The sequence below is a fragment of the Oxyura jamaicensis genome, chromosome 2 (genome assembly GCF_011077185.1).
Source record: "Oxyura jamaicensis isolate SHBP4307 breed ruddy duck chromosome 2, BPBGC_Ojam_1.0, whole genome shotgun sequence".
Lineage (NCBI taxonomy): Eukaryota > Metazoa > Chordata > Aves > Anseriformes > Anatidae > Oxyura > Oxyura jamaicensis.
In genome coordinates, this window is record NC_048894.1 from 27,052,314 (window position 1) to 27,069,039 (window position 16,726).

The 16,726-nt window shown below is 37.6% G+C and overlaps 1 protein-coding gene across 4 annotated transcripts in view; it reads left to right on the forward strand.

Annotated features, from left to right (window-relative positions):
* The window catches only part of UMAD1 (UBAP1-MVB12-associated (UMA) domain containing 1), an 85,054-nt gene extending 72,254 nt beyond the window's left edge, over window positions 1–12,800 (forward strand). For all 4 annotated transcript variants that reach the window (XM_035317104.1, XM_035317107.1, XM_035317106.1 and 1 more), the window contains exon 4: window positions 11,189–12,800. In XM_035317104.1, coding sequence (XP_035172995.1) covers window positions 11,189–11,446 — 258 coding nt within the window. In that variant the 3' untranslated portion in view covers window positions 11,447–12,800. The remainder of the gene's footprint in view (window positions 1–11,188) is intronic.
* The last annotated feature ends 3,926 nt before the right edge of the window (window positions 12,801–16,726 follow it).

The following is a 16,726-nucleotide window of genomic DNA, read 5'->3' on the forward strand; positions in this document are numbered from 1 at the left end:
AAAAAAAAAAAAAAAAACATAAAAATGCCTCATTTCAGTTAAAAATGCAAGGTTGGTAAGACAGGAATATGTTTTTCTGTACTTTCCATTGGTGTGATTCGATGATTTTATTAATTATTCTACCACAATGTGCTACTGCTTTAATTTCTATCTTAAAAAAAATCCCCCAGAACCTCACCATTTCTCAGCTGCATCAGATTTTTAAAAGACTGTGCATTGGGTAGCACACAGACAAATTTTGTTCTAAAGTACTTTTAAAAAATGCATCAAGATAAAATTTGTTTGCACTTTTTTTTGGTTGTTTCCACATTGTTACAAATTTTAAGGATACTTTTCTAGTGTTGCGATGCAAATAGGAGATCTATTTGCTATAAAAAACAAATCTATTTTAAACATTAAAAAATTACATTTCTTCCTTTTCATTATGGTTCAATTGTCTTCCTTCCACAGAAAGCCAGGAGGCTGAAAGAGGCCTACATAATCAAAAGAGATGGGCAATATCTGTTTCTCCTTTTTTTATTTATTTGGTGCTTTTCTGCTTTGAGAGGCATCTTGCTCTTATTCCTGTGTCTCAAAAGCCTAAGCAGTAGGTGCTGAGGACAACTCAGTCTTTGTCATTACCATTTGTAGATCGAAGTCTGACAAACTCTGGCTCCTGGTAAGCTCTTTGCTGACGGGGCTCTTGACGGGTGCTCCAGCTACACACTGCGTATGGAGGAACTTGGAGTCAAATATCCAGCCTTTCTTCCTCTTATTTCTCACTTGAATCTCTGTGGGGAGAGCAGGTAGAGAGCTGCATTAGGCAACTTGACTAATTCACTATTTCAGACTTAGAATATTTTTAATTTTGAGATAGAACATAGTGTTAGTCTTGCCACAAGCTTGGATTTATATATATGCAGTGGGGAAAAAAAAAAACAACAACCTCAGAACAAAGCACTTAGTGCAGTGATTTTTATTCACACATCTGCTTGAGGATCCATGTGTGGATCCTCTTCAAGACTGAGGAGAGAGATTGCTGGAAAGATCTGGGGGTTCAGTTGCCAACCAAAACTTTGTGAAGGATTGCGAAAACATTGTTTGCAGTTATCACTGGAGAAAAGCTTCACCTGTGTTCAGACTAGTAAATCTTTTTTATAATCACTCTTACCAGTTAGCACTTTCAGGAGACCAAATCCCAGAAAATTTCCTTTTTCTTTCCTCTTGTTGTAGATGGAAGCTACCCATCTGTCTTTTTCCTCTCACTGATACTTACATTCTAGGGAGACATTTCATGGATGTCTTCACTACTGTGACAACTCAAGGAGAGATTTACTTTTCTTGTCAAACAATAACATCATTTTAACTTCACATTTAGGGAACTTTTCCCACTTGGTCCTATTTACTGAAAAAAATTACTGATTTGTTTTGTGAAACTGTATTGGCTAAATATTTTCCTACTAGTCTGTTATTTTCAATTGACTTTTCTAAGTTCTTTTCTGAAGTAGACAGCTTTCTGTCCCATTCAAGTCCTTGGATTTTCTTATGTTTAGTAGAACAACGAGAATGCAGTATTACCCTCTTTTTAGAGTTTTTGCTCCAAGGCCATCTCAGAGAAACTGTCATCTTTCTCCTGTCACAGTAGGTTACTGTGTTGGAGCTTCTACAATAGCAGGGGTTGGGAACGAGGTAAAGACATGGAAGACATTGTCTGAGCACCTCCTGTTCAGGATGTCACATGCCCAAAAAGTCTTACAGTTTTATTTATTTATATATTTTTGCCTGGAGCAGTATATAGAAACTCAAATCTTGTCACTACAAGTGACCTAGAGATAACTACAGTGACTAAATGTGGCTGCTAAATTAAAACAGATTATTTAAATAGTGTTTATGTAAAGATACAATTAATGTTTTATGGGAATTTCATTTCTTAGTATGTTCTCTGGCTATAAAAAAATGTTAAAATATAAACCATGCTCCTGATTTCAGACCAATTAAAACAGTGTTTTTTAGGGGATATTCCATAGGCATTCCAGTTGCTCAAAAAATACTGCTCCACGTACAAAGAATTCATTTAAGGTTCAAAGTTGTTTCAATAGATAACTGAATTTTAGCAGTGAATATCAAAGGTTTGTATTCCAGCAGAAATTAAGGTAGCAGCAAAATAAATTTGAGTATTTTGTGCTTTGGGATGACCCTGAAGTTGCAGAAGAAACCCATTATCAGCATTTATCAGACTTCTCTGTTCATTTTGCAGTATATTGCCTTGTCCTTCACCTCTGCCTTGTCGCTGAGGAATGCACTGCTGGATGGCCAGAGTTGCCCGTGTTTTCAGTTGCAGTTCTTCCGGCTGGTCGTTTACTCACTCCAGTGATCTTCATGAACTTTTTAATCTTTAAGCATACATGCTGCAGCAAAAAGAATAACAATCTGGCCTAGTTAGCAACATTTCCTGGCACTGGCATGAGCACAACGTGTTGAATATTGTTCGTGTTGCTTATTATACTCTATGAGGTCTTTGCTATGAATAGCTTGCATAGCGCTTCAGAGGAACAGAGGAACTAGATAAACTGTTCCTTACTGAACCCACATCTCTCTGTCTTCTTAGATAATTCTTATCATGGTATTCATGTTGTAAAGGGGAAAGTTGTCCAAAATTCACATATTAGGACTATGCCCTGTGCTCAAGGACCTGCAGAGGGGTGCAGGAAGGCAGCAGGAAAGGGGACCCTGATGCTGGGGGTGTATGAAGGCTGGTATGCATCTTACATTTGCACATTCAAAAGTGCTGGAATTGGTTGGGATTGAAGTGAAGATAAGGAAGGGAATAAAGTTCTGATTCCAATGCAAATGTAATTGTTCAAAAATTATTTTTAGCATAAAAACATTTTGCTGTAGAAGGATCCCATGATACAGTATTGTTCTAAGACAGAAGTGAGTTCTGAGAACTTAAATTGGTGACAAAATCATTTGTGTGCTGGAATATCCCTGGCTCCAGGAAAGGGGAACAAGAAAATGAATTCTATTACAGAAAAAAAGAAATTTGTGCACTAAAACAAAACAAAACAAAACAAACAAAAAACCACCACCAACAAAAAAAACTATGGCCCTACCTCACCTACATAGGGCTTAATGCAGAAACTAGGGTTATATGTTTTTTTTTCCATCTTTTATTTCAAACCTCTCATCATGATCAGCATGAAGATCAGGCTTTCTTTTCAATGTGGTATTTTTCAATGCTGAGTGACAAAGCTCCAAATCTGTGGCAGGCTCAGAGCAGTATCACCTCTTACTCAGATCAGTTACTATTTTTGGATCTTTGAGGTTCTGCATTTTGGCTTGTACAATTTGGTGTTATTTTCATTGTATAGAAATCTAGGTATATTCATTGTAAAAGTTATATAGTCCAAATTCATATGGCAAAAATATTATTTTAGTTATGGTGTGAAATTAAGACCTATTTTTAATGAAGATTTAGAATTATTTTCTGCCTTCTTCTTATTTTTACTTTCTGTTAGTTCTACAGTTTTTCCTCATGTTGCATCCCTGTTCACAATTATGTAATTTCTTATTCTGGATGCCCATGTTTGAGATGTTATGATTTTCTGTCTTTGAACAATTATTAAATAAAACAGTTAAGTAAAATAAATGGTATTAGGAATAAAGGAATAGAAGTAGGACTTTGAAATAAAAATATCATTATACAATCTCAGTTATATGAAGTTCAGTATCTTAGCTAAATTTATCACCAAACATGCTCCAAATATTTCATATGTCAAATAATTATTATAGGGCTTTGAGTAAACCAGAAGATTAATCTTATTTCAGTTGGAGTTTGTAAAATTGTTAACTAAGAAAAACAATGTAGCATTAATGAGGGGATAGATGCTTTAGACTCCAGATATGCCGTCTTTTGTGTTACTTAATATTTTTCAGGGTGGAATTGCATCTTACAAGTGTTAACAGGCATCTCTAGTATTTACTAGGATAATTAACACACTTTAACCACGCAACTGCTCATAGTATCACAAGTTCAAATGGCAACCTTGCAGTGCTTCCCTTCTACAGTGATTAACAGTTTTAGCTGTTTGAGGGGGCAAGGAGCATGTATTAAATACAGACAGCTCATTCTGCATTTAGAATATCAAATTGTTACTGCATGACTGGAAAAGCTAGTTTTGAACAATTATACTTTTCTAATTGCTTTAAGGCCAATAAAGATATAGAAATGCATATCATTGCTAATATGAAAGTGTGGTTTAGCAGAGATTTCCCTATTGCTGTCAGTGTGCCAGGATTCTCTGTGGGGAGCTTTTCTATTATAATAATAAAATAAAAAAACTGTAGAATGTCAGAGGTACTTTTTACTATTTCTTTAGAATTTTATTTAAGATCTCAGGAACATTAACCCAACCTTGATTCTGTCCTAGTCTAGGAAACAGCTGAAAAGCATGCTTTAAAGAGGAAGATAGAAAAGAAAAATACCTAAAATATATGTCACAAATCAGTGAAAAATATACTTAAAAGCTTATTTTAGAACCTGGTTCTGTGTTATTATGAGTAGCAATATTGATAGAGAAAAAGGCATGCTGTGTACTAAGACATGACATTTGTGCAGGTAGCAGGAGCTCTTTAAGACAGATCGGTGCTGTATTACAGACTATGAGTCATGAAAAGTTGGGAAACGAGAGCCCAAAGCAAACAGGAAAGCTGATTTCCATTGACAGCCATTGTTGCTCTAAAAGCCTCTCCAAGGACTCGATCTTAGCCAGGAGCTTTCAGCGTGCAAGTCGTCCCTGTTGGAACCAATGACAACACCGATCTGAGGCTAGGATTACAATTACATTCACTGCATTTCTCTTCAGAAAGAAATACACTGACCAGAAGCCATTACCATACTGCAGCCAGCCACTGTGACGTCTCCTGCACTTTTTCTTCCACCTACTTTTGTTGTTCCAGAGCAGAAACAAATTTCTTCTGGAGTCCCTGGAGGGGATGCTGAGTAAACTTTCAATTGAGCCTTGAAAGAATAGCAGCTCCCAACATTCATGTGAGGTTTTCTGAGCCTTTTCAGTGGCTTCTGTATGTAAAGATGTAGGCCATATACTTATTGGTGTATATTGGGTATGGTGTTTGTTTGTTTGTTTGTTTTTCTGTTTCTCTTGTTTTGGTTTGTTTCTTTGTGATATTTAGGAACTATCATGTCATGTACACTTTTCCTCCCCTCCAGCAAGGTTTTACTGATCCTTTTCTCCTAGCTTAAACTTCTGAATACAATGTGCTAAACATCCAGTGAGCCTTGCAAGTAATTTTTCTTTTCCCATCTGTTCCTCTTTTCAAATAAGAAAAATAATGGCAAAGATCATTATCATCAGTGGTGATTCTCACTCTGGAATTCTTACAAATTTTCTAAAAAGGCCCAGTGAGTATCTTAAAAGCATCAGTTGAAACACAATTGGAGAAGAATCCACTAAGACAATTTCCATTTCTAGATATATCAGAAATAACTGCATAATGCTACCTACGCTGTAAGACACATTATGACACACTATGGGCTGTAATACCGCAAAATTGCCTGAATTAAAAATAATATTTCTATATCAACATCAGTGTTGTAGGTCTCTGTCTTTGGCATAGGTATGATATTGGGGATATTGAACATACTGCTTGTTTCTTAAGGCTGGCTTTTTAAGGAAAATTGATCTGCTTCTCAGAAAAAAAAAAAATAAAAAAGCCTCTTTTACAGAAAGTACACATTTCTTGAGATAAATCACTTTTTGGTAGAAAACCTTGTTCAATAATTTGGATGATAATAATACTGGCACTGATCTTTGATTCTTCTTCAGAGCACTGTAAATCCAGCTTCCCAGTACATTGTAAACTGCATTTTTTCTTCCTTATGAGGCTCTTGGCAGACTTTGCAGTTAGCACACATACATGCAGCGAATTAGATGTTTTTAAAGGCATCTGAGGAATATAAAATTTAAAGATATAAGAGCGTAAGAGGAGGAATTTACTTAAGATGATAATTTTATACTTTGTTGGTTTTGAAATAACATATAACACCCTTGCTGTCACAATTAGTAGCCGGTAGCCAACTAGCATATATGTTTCCATACTGCTTCTTTCATCCCTCTTCATTTGGGTTCTAAGCCAAGAATGAAGAAAACACCTTGCTTGTTTGAATTAAATCTGAGCACCATACCTTCTGTAATTGTAACTGATTTTTTTAACTCCCCAGTGCTTGGCAAAATGTAAATTGTTTGGTGATATTCTAAGTGCATTCAATTAATATTTCTCATAGCGGGATTGTGTGTCAGAGCATTTGGCAGTGCTTTGTTTAGCTAATGTCCAGAGAATATGCTCTGAATAGATTGTGCTCTGGATAAATAAGTCAGGCATTTAAGTAGAAAGCAGTGTGACTAATGTGAGATATCAAATTCTCTAGGACTTGCAGTTCTATATGTGCCTGAGGAATGCGTGCATGAGAACATAAGCCATTTCATAACCCTCACTTTGATTGCGTAATGCAGCTTTCTGCTGGTGTTTGCACTGTAACCAGCTTGGTTGATTGAGCCCTGATGGGTGATGGATGTTCTCTACTGGGGTGTCCAGTTCTTCCTTCCAGTACCACCATAACAGCCTGCTGGTCAGGTTGGCCTCATCAAGCTCTTTTCACTGATGAGGATTCTCCAGCATATGAGTGAAGTATGTCTCAGCCCTTGTATAGGATGCCTTTATGATTAGGAGGCACACACATATATCTAGCTTGGTAAGATCTTGCATGTGAGGCCATTATCTGAATATCATTTTAAGAGTGTTCAGAAACAATTCTTCACAGCAGAGGCCAACGATTGCCTGCAATGACTGTGCCAGACAAAACCGTAAAAATACTTTGTGCAACCTGAATTTTTCAGGGCTGGAACTTTTTTTCTTTCTATGTAGATAGCTGGCAGGTAATGGGCACTGCCATAATGGACATGAAACTGTACCAGGTAAGAAGATGGGGTCCACGATATTCAGGGATTTAAACTGCAAATGTAACAATTTACATTTACTCTTTACTGAAGAGTCAGCTTTGCAGCATACTTTAATGCTGCCCCTAGCATTTTTAAGCCTTGCGTATCTGAAGAGCATGGGAGCAGGGAGGTATGTCCAGGTTGACTTTGGCCAGTGTTTTTCTACCACACGTGGGTTTTGCACTGCATTGAACAGCCATCCTCCCCAGGTTATGGTTTTTTCACGTTGCATAATTTGCAGGGAAGTCAGTCCAATAAAGTAGTAACGTGAGATGTGATTTCTATAAATGAAAAAGTGAATGTGAGCATTTATTTTTATTTTTTTTTAAAAAAGGCTTTTTTTTCTTGGGAGAGTTAGTAGTGGTTTATGCAAGGAACTGAAATAGGAAATATTGAGTTCTTTTCTCATTTCTGATGTAAGCTCGTGCTATTGGACCCAAGGCCTTCTCATGAGGGGATGAATGGACTGAGACCCAAGGACTGTTGGATCAGAGATCAGATTATGGCATTTGTTATAATGACCAGACACTTTTTTTCATTGTTTCTGGCCTGTCTGCACTATGTTCCTCCCATCCCTTTTAGTCTTTGTTTATTATATTGTTTTGATTATTTAAATAGTATCAGCATCTACAGACTACCAAGAACTTCACAACCTCATATAGAGATTGAGTATGGTAAAATGACATTTAAAAATAAAATATTTCTGACGTAATTCATCCTTCCTTCCTTTGAAACTTGGAGTGGGATTGAGAATAAGGACAGCTGGTCCTTGCCCTATCTCTGTCAATACACAGTGTCTGCTGTGTGCAGAAAGGGTTTCATTTCTGGGGCTGCCCGTTTGGCACCCTTCTAACAACTGTAAGGCTCCTGGGAGAAAAAAGAAGATCCAAGATGCTTTGTGCTGTCTCCCATTTTTTTTTTTCCTCTTTGAAGTTACTTTTGCCACATGATGGTCTAATTTGCATTGTAAATTGAGTTTATCCAGCTTGAGGGACAATTAAGATAGAAACAGGTGTTCTTAAATGTATAATTTGCCAAACAAAATAAACATCGCATTGTAGGGATTTCTGATTATCATCCGAGCTATGGGAATAGGACAGCGAGAGAGAGATCATTTTTCCCTGGAATGTGGGAGTGGAGGAGGCAGGAGGTCCTTTGAAGATTTTGTTTAATTGATTCCTAGATGGAACCTTTTCCTGTTTTTCATTTTGGGCTTTCTGGCTCTGCTCTCCTATTCAGAATACAGGACTGATGACATACAAGCAAATAATGGCACCTCAATAAAAGCTCCACCAGTTCTTTCTTTCAGGAGGGAATAGAACAAATTTGTGCAGAGCAGAGCTTACAGGGAAGCTTTGAAATATACAGCAGCTACCAGTTTAAGTACATATTTGATTTTTTTTTTCCAGATAAACATCATTAACATAAATATATGTTGTAATATATGTATTATATTGTAAATATATGTTGTAAAAATATGTTGTAAATATATGTTTGGTAGTGTTCTGAGCAAACCTGCATGTCTATATCAGAAATACCTTCTTGAATTTGTTCTGATGCACACCTTGAGCCTATTTGGCCATGACAAGAAGGAAGACTTCCCTGTAAGTGTTGCTAATTGATTAGCAACCACAGAGGCTGATCTCCTTTAAAGTGAGAGCTGCAGGTCTTCAACTTGAAGATAACTGTGCTGATCAAAAGAGACAAATAAAAGAGGTTTTAGGGTTTTTCCTTAACTTATAGACAACGGTGCTATTGCTTGTGGTGGTTTTTGTTTGCTTGTTTGTTTTTTAATTTCTCAGAAGTTGGAAAGCTGCCAGAGGAGAGCTATGCAAGCTGTCTTTCTAACTTCTCTGTTAGCTTTCATATGTTCCTTGCCCTCTAAAGGTACCAGAATCAGCAAGGAAAGCTAAAAGAAATCTTTATCAACTCTTGTCTTTACTGCTGCTTGTCACTTTCTGAAGTGCTGTTAGGTACTCATAAGAAGAAAGAAGAGAAGAAGGGAAAGCTGAGGGATATGAAAGAAAGACCTGTAAACTGGAACTGGAAAAATTATGTAGTACAGACACGTCAGCATTACAGAGGCTCAGAGGCGGGGTGCAGAATACTGTGAAAACAGGAGAAACCCAGCCATGTATCTTGTTTATCTCCAGAAGGCTCTGAAGTGGCCTAGAAGAATAGGCAAAGACGAGACTACTCTGTCCTTTCTGATACCTATTAAATGAAGTAGTTTTGTAGCAATTAGCCAGAAGGTGATCTGAAAGAGAGGAGAAGAATCAAATAGGATGTATACTGGGAAGCAAGTCCCAGCAGCTCGGTAGGAAGCTGCTTTCATTACTTGCCTTTGGAGCTCTTTTGCTCCTCTTCAGTATCAGGTGATAATCTGGCAGTCATTCCTTATATTAAAACTTCTTAACCTTAGGGAATTTTACATTAATATGCTGTGTCATACTGGTAATGGATCTTGGGAAGCTTAACTTAAGCTTTGGATGTCCAGTCATCATGACTATCAACAAAAGCTTCCAAATGTGGTTCACTTCAGAGCATGGAGCACCACAAACCCCTTCTGTCCCTACAGCGCGTGGAGCAGGGGGCTTCTGCTCAGCAAAGACAAGCGTTTGGCTTGGATGGGCAAGATTATCTATCTGTTTAACTGTTTAATAGAAGGTTTAATGTTTGTTTATCCATCCTACTAGGTGAGACTTTGGATTGTGTAAGGAATGACTAGTTCTTAGTTGCACTCAAGTCAGCTCCAGCCGTTCCTTTAAGAAGCAGAGGGAGGAGCGCCCTTTACGTGGCTAAATGCTTAGGTTATGTACTCTCCAAGCTAGAAAACAAAGAGCCCCCCGACCGCCACCTTACCACCCAAAACTCTCCTCCAGCCAAACAGCCACGGCCTCAGATTCTCTGTACCAACCACGATCTGTAACATTCAGTGCTAGCACGGGTCAGATCTGGAGAAGCACAACTCACCTTCAGATCGTGACATAAGTCAGGGGGAAAGCAACCTCCATACAACTAAATCCATTTAACTCTTATGATCAGCTGAACATCGAATTAGCAAATTTAAAGCTTTCAGTGCTTTCCCTTCCCTAATAAGAGTGTAAGCTTTAGATTTTTCTGGATGTGTGGGTTGAAAGGAAGAAGTCAGGACTGCAATCAGAAATTCATGTACAATGTTTTTGGCTCTGACGTTACTTGTTAAGCACTTTTGAACACGTCAAATTTAAATATTTCTCTGTGTGCTTTTATGTAATAAATCCCTATGGCAATGATTTTACTCTTTGAGACAATGTGAGAACTATTGGTTTATACTGCACTTTGCTGCTATAAATAGTAAAGGAAGTTAGATTTGCATTCAGAGGCAGAGTAAAGAGTCTTTTTTTGCTGTTTTTAAAATGGTGGAACTTTTAGGATAGACACTTAATAAGGTCATTTTGGTAAGCCAGTATCAAAGCATGTAAAACTGTTGGGTCCAGCATCCTATCTGATGGCATTTTCCATAAATTATATTGATTCATTCTGTATGGCAGGGCATTTTATTTCATTGTTTGTTTTGGTTTAGGGGGGTTGTTTGCTTGTTTGTTTTACTTTTGTTAATGGGCTTTTCTAATAATCTATAAAGCACATATTTGTCAACACATAAATTGACATATTACAGACCTCACTGGCTAGTGAAACAACTCTGTTTCAAATTGGAAATCAATATCAGGAATACTTTGAAAGAACTAGGCTAGGAGGGTTTTGTTGTTGTTTTAATAATAAGAGTCCTACATTTGTAGGATGACTTCTGAAAGGGGGTAGGAGGAACAAAACTCTATATCTCAGAAGGTTCTTCAGCAGTTTAAGAAATAAATGATATGGAGTAATTTCCCCTAAACAAGACTAGACTTGATGACAAAAGGTCCCATCAGCCTTTGTTTTCTTAAATGCAGAATAATATTAGAGAAATTACACTAAACCATTCAAGAAATAAAATGTTGTTTTCAGCCTTAATTAAAATCAACATAACCCAAAGTCTTATATCAATATCCATTAGGATTGCTAATTCAGATCTACCTGAATTAAACTCGGCGACTATTTTTTTTAATTATTATTATTATTCATTAATAGGTCATGATGATTTTAAGTAAAAAGCCTTAGCTGCCTGGTCTGTAGTGTCTAAATTATTGTTCTTCTGTTCTCTTCAGACGAATACTGGGCACCAATCGCAGTTGACGGTATCAAGTGGAGAGTTGGGAAATGGAAGGAGTCAAAATTTGGAAAGCAGCCCTTTCATGTCAGAACTTCTGAGTGACGTACCCTTTGCCCTAGCACCACATGTGTTAGCAGTACAGGGCACCCGTAATGACGTTCCTGACCGATTGCTCACCTATGACATCAATGACAATTTATCAAGATTTTGGTATGACTTTACATTAGAAAATTCAGTGCTTTGTGATCTGTAATGTTTTCTTGATCTTTTCTGTATGTGTCAAGGAAAAAGTCTTAATGTGAACATAAAAATTCATTTTAAACATCTGGATATTTTGGGGGCCTACCACTGGATATGAGATCCATTGGATCCAAAGGATTGTTATTCGGTACTATATTATATTCTTTAGCTTTAAGTGAACTGTAACTTGCTATGTTAGGTATTGTTTATCTCCAAAGAAATCAAGTAAAGCTGTTTCAGCCCGGGCTGGCTGTTGGTATCTACTTCCCGTAGGTAGGCTGTAGGCGCAAACATTTCATAACTTTAAGATGAAGTCTATGCACATCTGCACTGTTTTGTTATTTCACTCTGATACTAAGCACATATATCCTGTTATACGTGTTCCTTTAAGATCACCTTTGATTTTCTGCAGATAGAAGCCAGTATTAACATTACAGCAATGCTTCTTTGTTCTACTGGACAGAGAGCTTCCCAGCCAAAAACTTTTAAAACTCAGACTTAATTCTGAGTACTGAAATAGTTAGGAGTACTTCACCCAGTCAATTAAACATACTGATTCGAAAGTGACAACCAGTTGCCGTGCTGTCTTCCCAGTAGATGGTATTTGTGGCCTCCCCATTTTGTGCTGCTCCTGTTGCCTGGAGAAGTCCTCTTGGGCTGCCTGTTGGCTGCTGTTTGTTCTCACTGCCACATGTGTTCCTGATTTATACACGGATCAGCTTTTCCATTTTAACCTCTTTGCCCTCTAAAGAAGGAAATCTCAGGACACGTACTTTTAATGGTCACACCCTTCTTTTTTTAATTTGTGTGCCAGAGATACAGATGGCAATGTTTAACAACAGGAAAACATTACATTGTTCCTTATCCAGCTAAATTAGATGGCTAAGTACCTAAACATGCTTTCTCACAAACCACCGTGTCCCCTGCTCACCACCTTTGGGTTTTCCAACTAAAACAAGAGTTGTTGTTGTAACATCACAATTTGCGTGAATAACAATCTGTGTATCTCAAAAGATTACACTGTTTGTTTTTGTTTTTTTCTCTTGGGGTAGAATATTTGCATTGTGCCAAATGCTAGTAGATATTTTCGTATATTTTCTATGCTCTGTGATAGCTTAATGTATGCAGATTTTCAGACTGGTGTCCTCTTGTATTAGAGTTAAAAACCATAAATGATGGAGAAATTACAATGTGAATGTCTTAGGCTGTTAAATATTTTTTTTTTCAGATTTTTTTAATGTATGTATTTAAGTAAATTTGTTAGCATATTTTTGACAATTTATGTTCCTAAATGTTTTGAAGTAATTGTTTCAGGGAAAGTATCTGTGCTGCACTCTCAATAAAAATGTGTTAAATAATGTGTGAGAGTTTAACTTGGCTTGACCTGTGTTGTTCTCTATAGCTGTGACCATTCAGACTTTATAGGAGCTTGTGCTTGCTTTAATTTGGAATTATTTTTTTCAGTGCCATTTAAAAATCAGGGTCCTTTTGAACAAGTACATCACACTACTGCATTGGTGACCTGCAATAGTTTGCTGGTGTCCGTGACACTGTTCTGAGAATAGCACTGCTGTGAGCTAGGAGGTGCTAAGACTTCTTAGAAGGGAGAATTATTTTTACAAAGCTGCTTTGTACTGTTTTGTGTCCTGAGTTTTCTAGTTAACAAGTACCTGAAGCACTAAATTTAATTTCCATGTTTGTTTTATATTTAACCTTTATAAATTAACCATTCTGCAAATAGCTTTTTTCCATTCAAATCTGAAATGTTTCCCTGGCTCTAGAAGCAGATCTGCATGACAATGCTGAAAAGTCAACAAACTCACAATACTTGTTCTTTCCTTCTTAGCTGACATAGCATATAACTTTCTGGCATTCATTTTTTATTAATATTAGATAATTCATCTAAAATAATTATATCTTGTCAAAATCATGCTCTGTTACATTCACAAGCCAATATCCCGTCCTTTCAAAAGAAAATAAAATGCAAAGGAGGGTGGGGAGGAGGTTTTATTCACCCATGATGAGAAATATGGATGGTAGGTTAAACATTTGGCCTGCAACCTTAGCCATGTTCCACATAGGGTAAAATTTACACGTAGCAAAAGTACTCATAATGAGCAGGGGTACCGGGAATGCGTCTCCTCACTGCCCTCTCTCCAGCAAGGGTTGTGGCTCAGATCTTTCCCTTGCTTGACATCATCCATAAAAAGTGGCTTGAAACCTAATGGTATCCAGACAGCAAAGGTGAATTTCTTCCCACTGGGAAAAGAAAAAATACACTTAAACTGTTATAAATTAGTAAGATTTATGGATATTACTATTTGCCCACTAATAACATGAAGACAGCACAAAATCTTCATAAAAAGAAAGATTTCAAACAGTCTTAATATAAAAATGCGTAGCACTTGTGTATGGTATAGTTAGCATCAAATGCTAGGTTATTGTTTCGTAGAAAAAATATGCCTCTGTCACTGTGAGCAAATACTGAATGGTTCTATATAATGGCCTTCAAACATTTGACCAAAGATTAAAAAAAATAATAACCCACATTATTATAATCAATGCTACGATCAACATACTAAAATGTCCTGGCAGTCCTTTCTGTATGTTCTTTGTATAAAAACAAGAACTTGAACAGAACTGTTTGCTTTGTGTTATGAATGCACATGTAAATTGTTTAGACAGACCTGAAAGATGCTTCATAGCTGGTATTAGCAACATCAAGACAATCTGTCAGCTCCAGAACTAATAATGAAAGACTGAGGTGTGATCCTGTGCCAATGGAGTGCTGTAAATGGGAACTTCATTACTGCCATTAGTGGGCATATTACTAGGCCTTTACTCCTTCATTTCATAGTTTATTTAGGTAGAGTTTGGTTCTTGGGAGAGTTTGAGTTCTGTTTGCAGTTCTGTACATTTTCCTTGCAAGAGGTGTACTCAGCTTTGTTTGATAGCTTCCTTATGGAGCTTTCCAATAAATCAAACATAACAAGACACTTCCTATTTCCTCTGGAAAAGTTGTAAATACAGGCCTCTGGAAAAGTCTAATTTTAAATGTAGAAAAAGGAGAGCGAAGTCCACATGTTCAGAGGTAAATCAAAGAATAATTGCATCCAGAACAGCCCGATGGAAGGCTGAGCGTGAGCTAGTCCCTACAGACAATTCCCTGGTGGCAAACCCCGAAGTGGAACCAGACAACACAGTGCACAGGAGGTCAGTCGAGGAGATGGCTGCAGATCCACTTTCTGACATTTTCTGTAAAGTATGATCTGAACCTTGATGCTACAGTAGTACTGCAGCTGGCAATGCACACTTGTGTGGTCACAGATGAGAGGGTTTGACCCTAAAGCAAAAAAAAAAAATGGGGAAAGGTGAGGAGTGTAGTCACTATGGCAATTACAATAGCTCAAAATAATATGCAGTTTATTGCATTTTAGCTGGAGAACCTGTCATGTTCAAAAAAAAAAAAAAAAAAAAAAAAGCAGCCTTCCCTGCAAGACAAGTGGGTTGTTCAGAACAATAGCCTGAAACTTGTGCTTGAGAAACTGTTTTTCTCTCCTCCCGCCACCTCCCTTTTGTTATGACATGACAATTCATCTTGCTTTGGGTTTTCTGTTCTCAGCCGAGTGAGCATGGAGAGGAACCAGAACTGCAACTAATAGGGGATAACTCCTTCCCTTCTTGGGTAACTGCAACTGCTCCTATGGTGACAAGGCAATTCCAGATTGACCAGATTTCCTTTCAAAGCCAGCCAGTGTCTGCTACAGAAACAAAGAGGCAGAACCCACCAAATAACTGCTTAAAATCCAAAGGCAGGCTCCTTTTCAGTGCTGAAGGAAGAGGAAGGTTTAACAAGCCACGCTGGGTTCCTTCAGCCCTTCTGTGGTGCTGCATCTCTTCATGAGCATAGCAATCTGTAACAAACTTGCAAAGTTGGACATTGGTCTGTCAGGCCTGATTTCTTCCCATCAATATGTCAAGTTCCTTAAAATAATTCTGGTTGCAGAAACTCTTTCTTCCATGCATAAATTGTTTTAAGCATTCAGTTGAACTCCTCAAAAATAATGTTTTAAACTTTGTTTTCTGAGATATATCACTGACAAGCTTTTTGGCTTTCAAGGAGGATGCTAGAGGTCCTGACTAAGCCTGGCATGTCTTGACTATTCTGCATGCAATGACTTTGAGGCAACTGAAAATTACTGGCTTTGTACAGATATCTACTTACTATCACATAGCAGAGTTCTCATGTGTCCATTATTTCTTTTAGTTGTATAGAAGGAAAAATATATAGTAGAATTAAATTAAACTGGGGTGGGGGATGATGACGGGACGGACAGGAAAGACATAGAGAAGTTTTCATTGAGCATTATTTCTATAGCAGCTAACATTGGCTGTAATGAAAATGCAGAAACTAAATGAAGTGCAGGTGGCAACAATATTATGATAATATCATATTGGCGATCCAAACCAAGAAGTGAATTGGTACTGTGCCCTGTAGTGTCTGTTTTTGTTGTGTGTACGTGTAGTAGCTAGCACAGTGGTCCCTAATGGTAATGCCTCTGTGCATTAATATAGATGGTGGGAGAGTAACGAGTGAACTCATATTTCTTTCAACATCTCAGGGCAAATACTTGTTTTCTGTCTGCAGCCTTCCACGCTGTAGTCTTTCTAGACAGTATTTTACCAAAAAAAGGACAGTGAATATTAAAGTTTGCTTTCTCATGAGGCATCAGGGTAGCTCACAGAGATTTGCTGTATCAGAGCTCAATGGTTTATCCAACACATTCCTTCTACAGAGGCAAAACAGTCTGAGTGTGCTGCATGGTTCGTACGATAAACCAGGAGCTGCAGAGCTTTCAGCATTGTGCTGCAAGTTATGATGAAATGTCAGAGAAGCCTTTTGTTAATTCTTCAGCAAATTAGAGTATCTAGTGGTAGAAGTGGAAGTTGGGATGACCCCAAAAGGATGTAGCAGCTGTAGAGCAGAGAAAAGAGAGGGCTTAGTTCTGCCAGCCAATTCAATTCACTTTTCCTTGCTGCAAAGATAAAATAAACTCTTGAGATCAAAGATCTCATTTACAAGGCTGTCCTCTTAAGTCATTCAACACATGCACTTCAATAACAGAACATAAGAGAAACTGCTCAGAAGCAAACAAAAAAAGATGAGCCTCAATTATAAACATCCCTCATCCAACTGCTTGTGGGTATCAGCAGTGTGGTTAGAGTAGCCACTCATATCCAAATGTTAGTGGAACTGCTCCGAGAGGTCAGCTCTGGGGCTTTGGGCATCCAT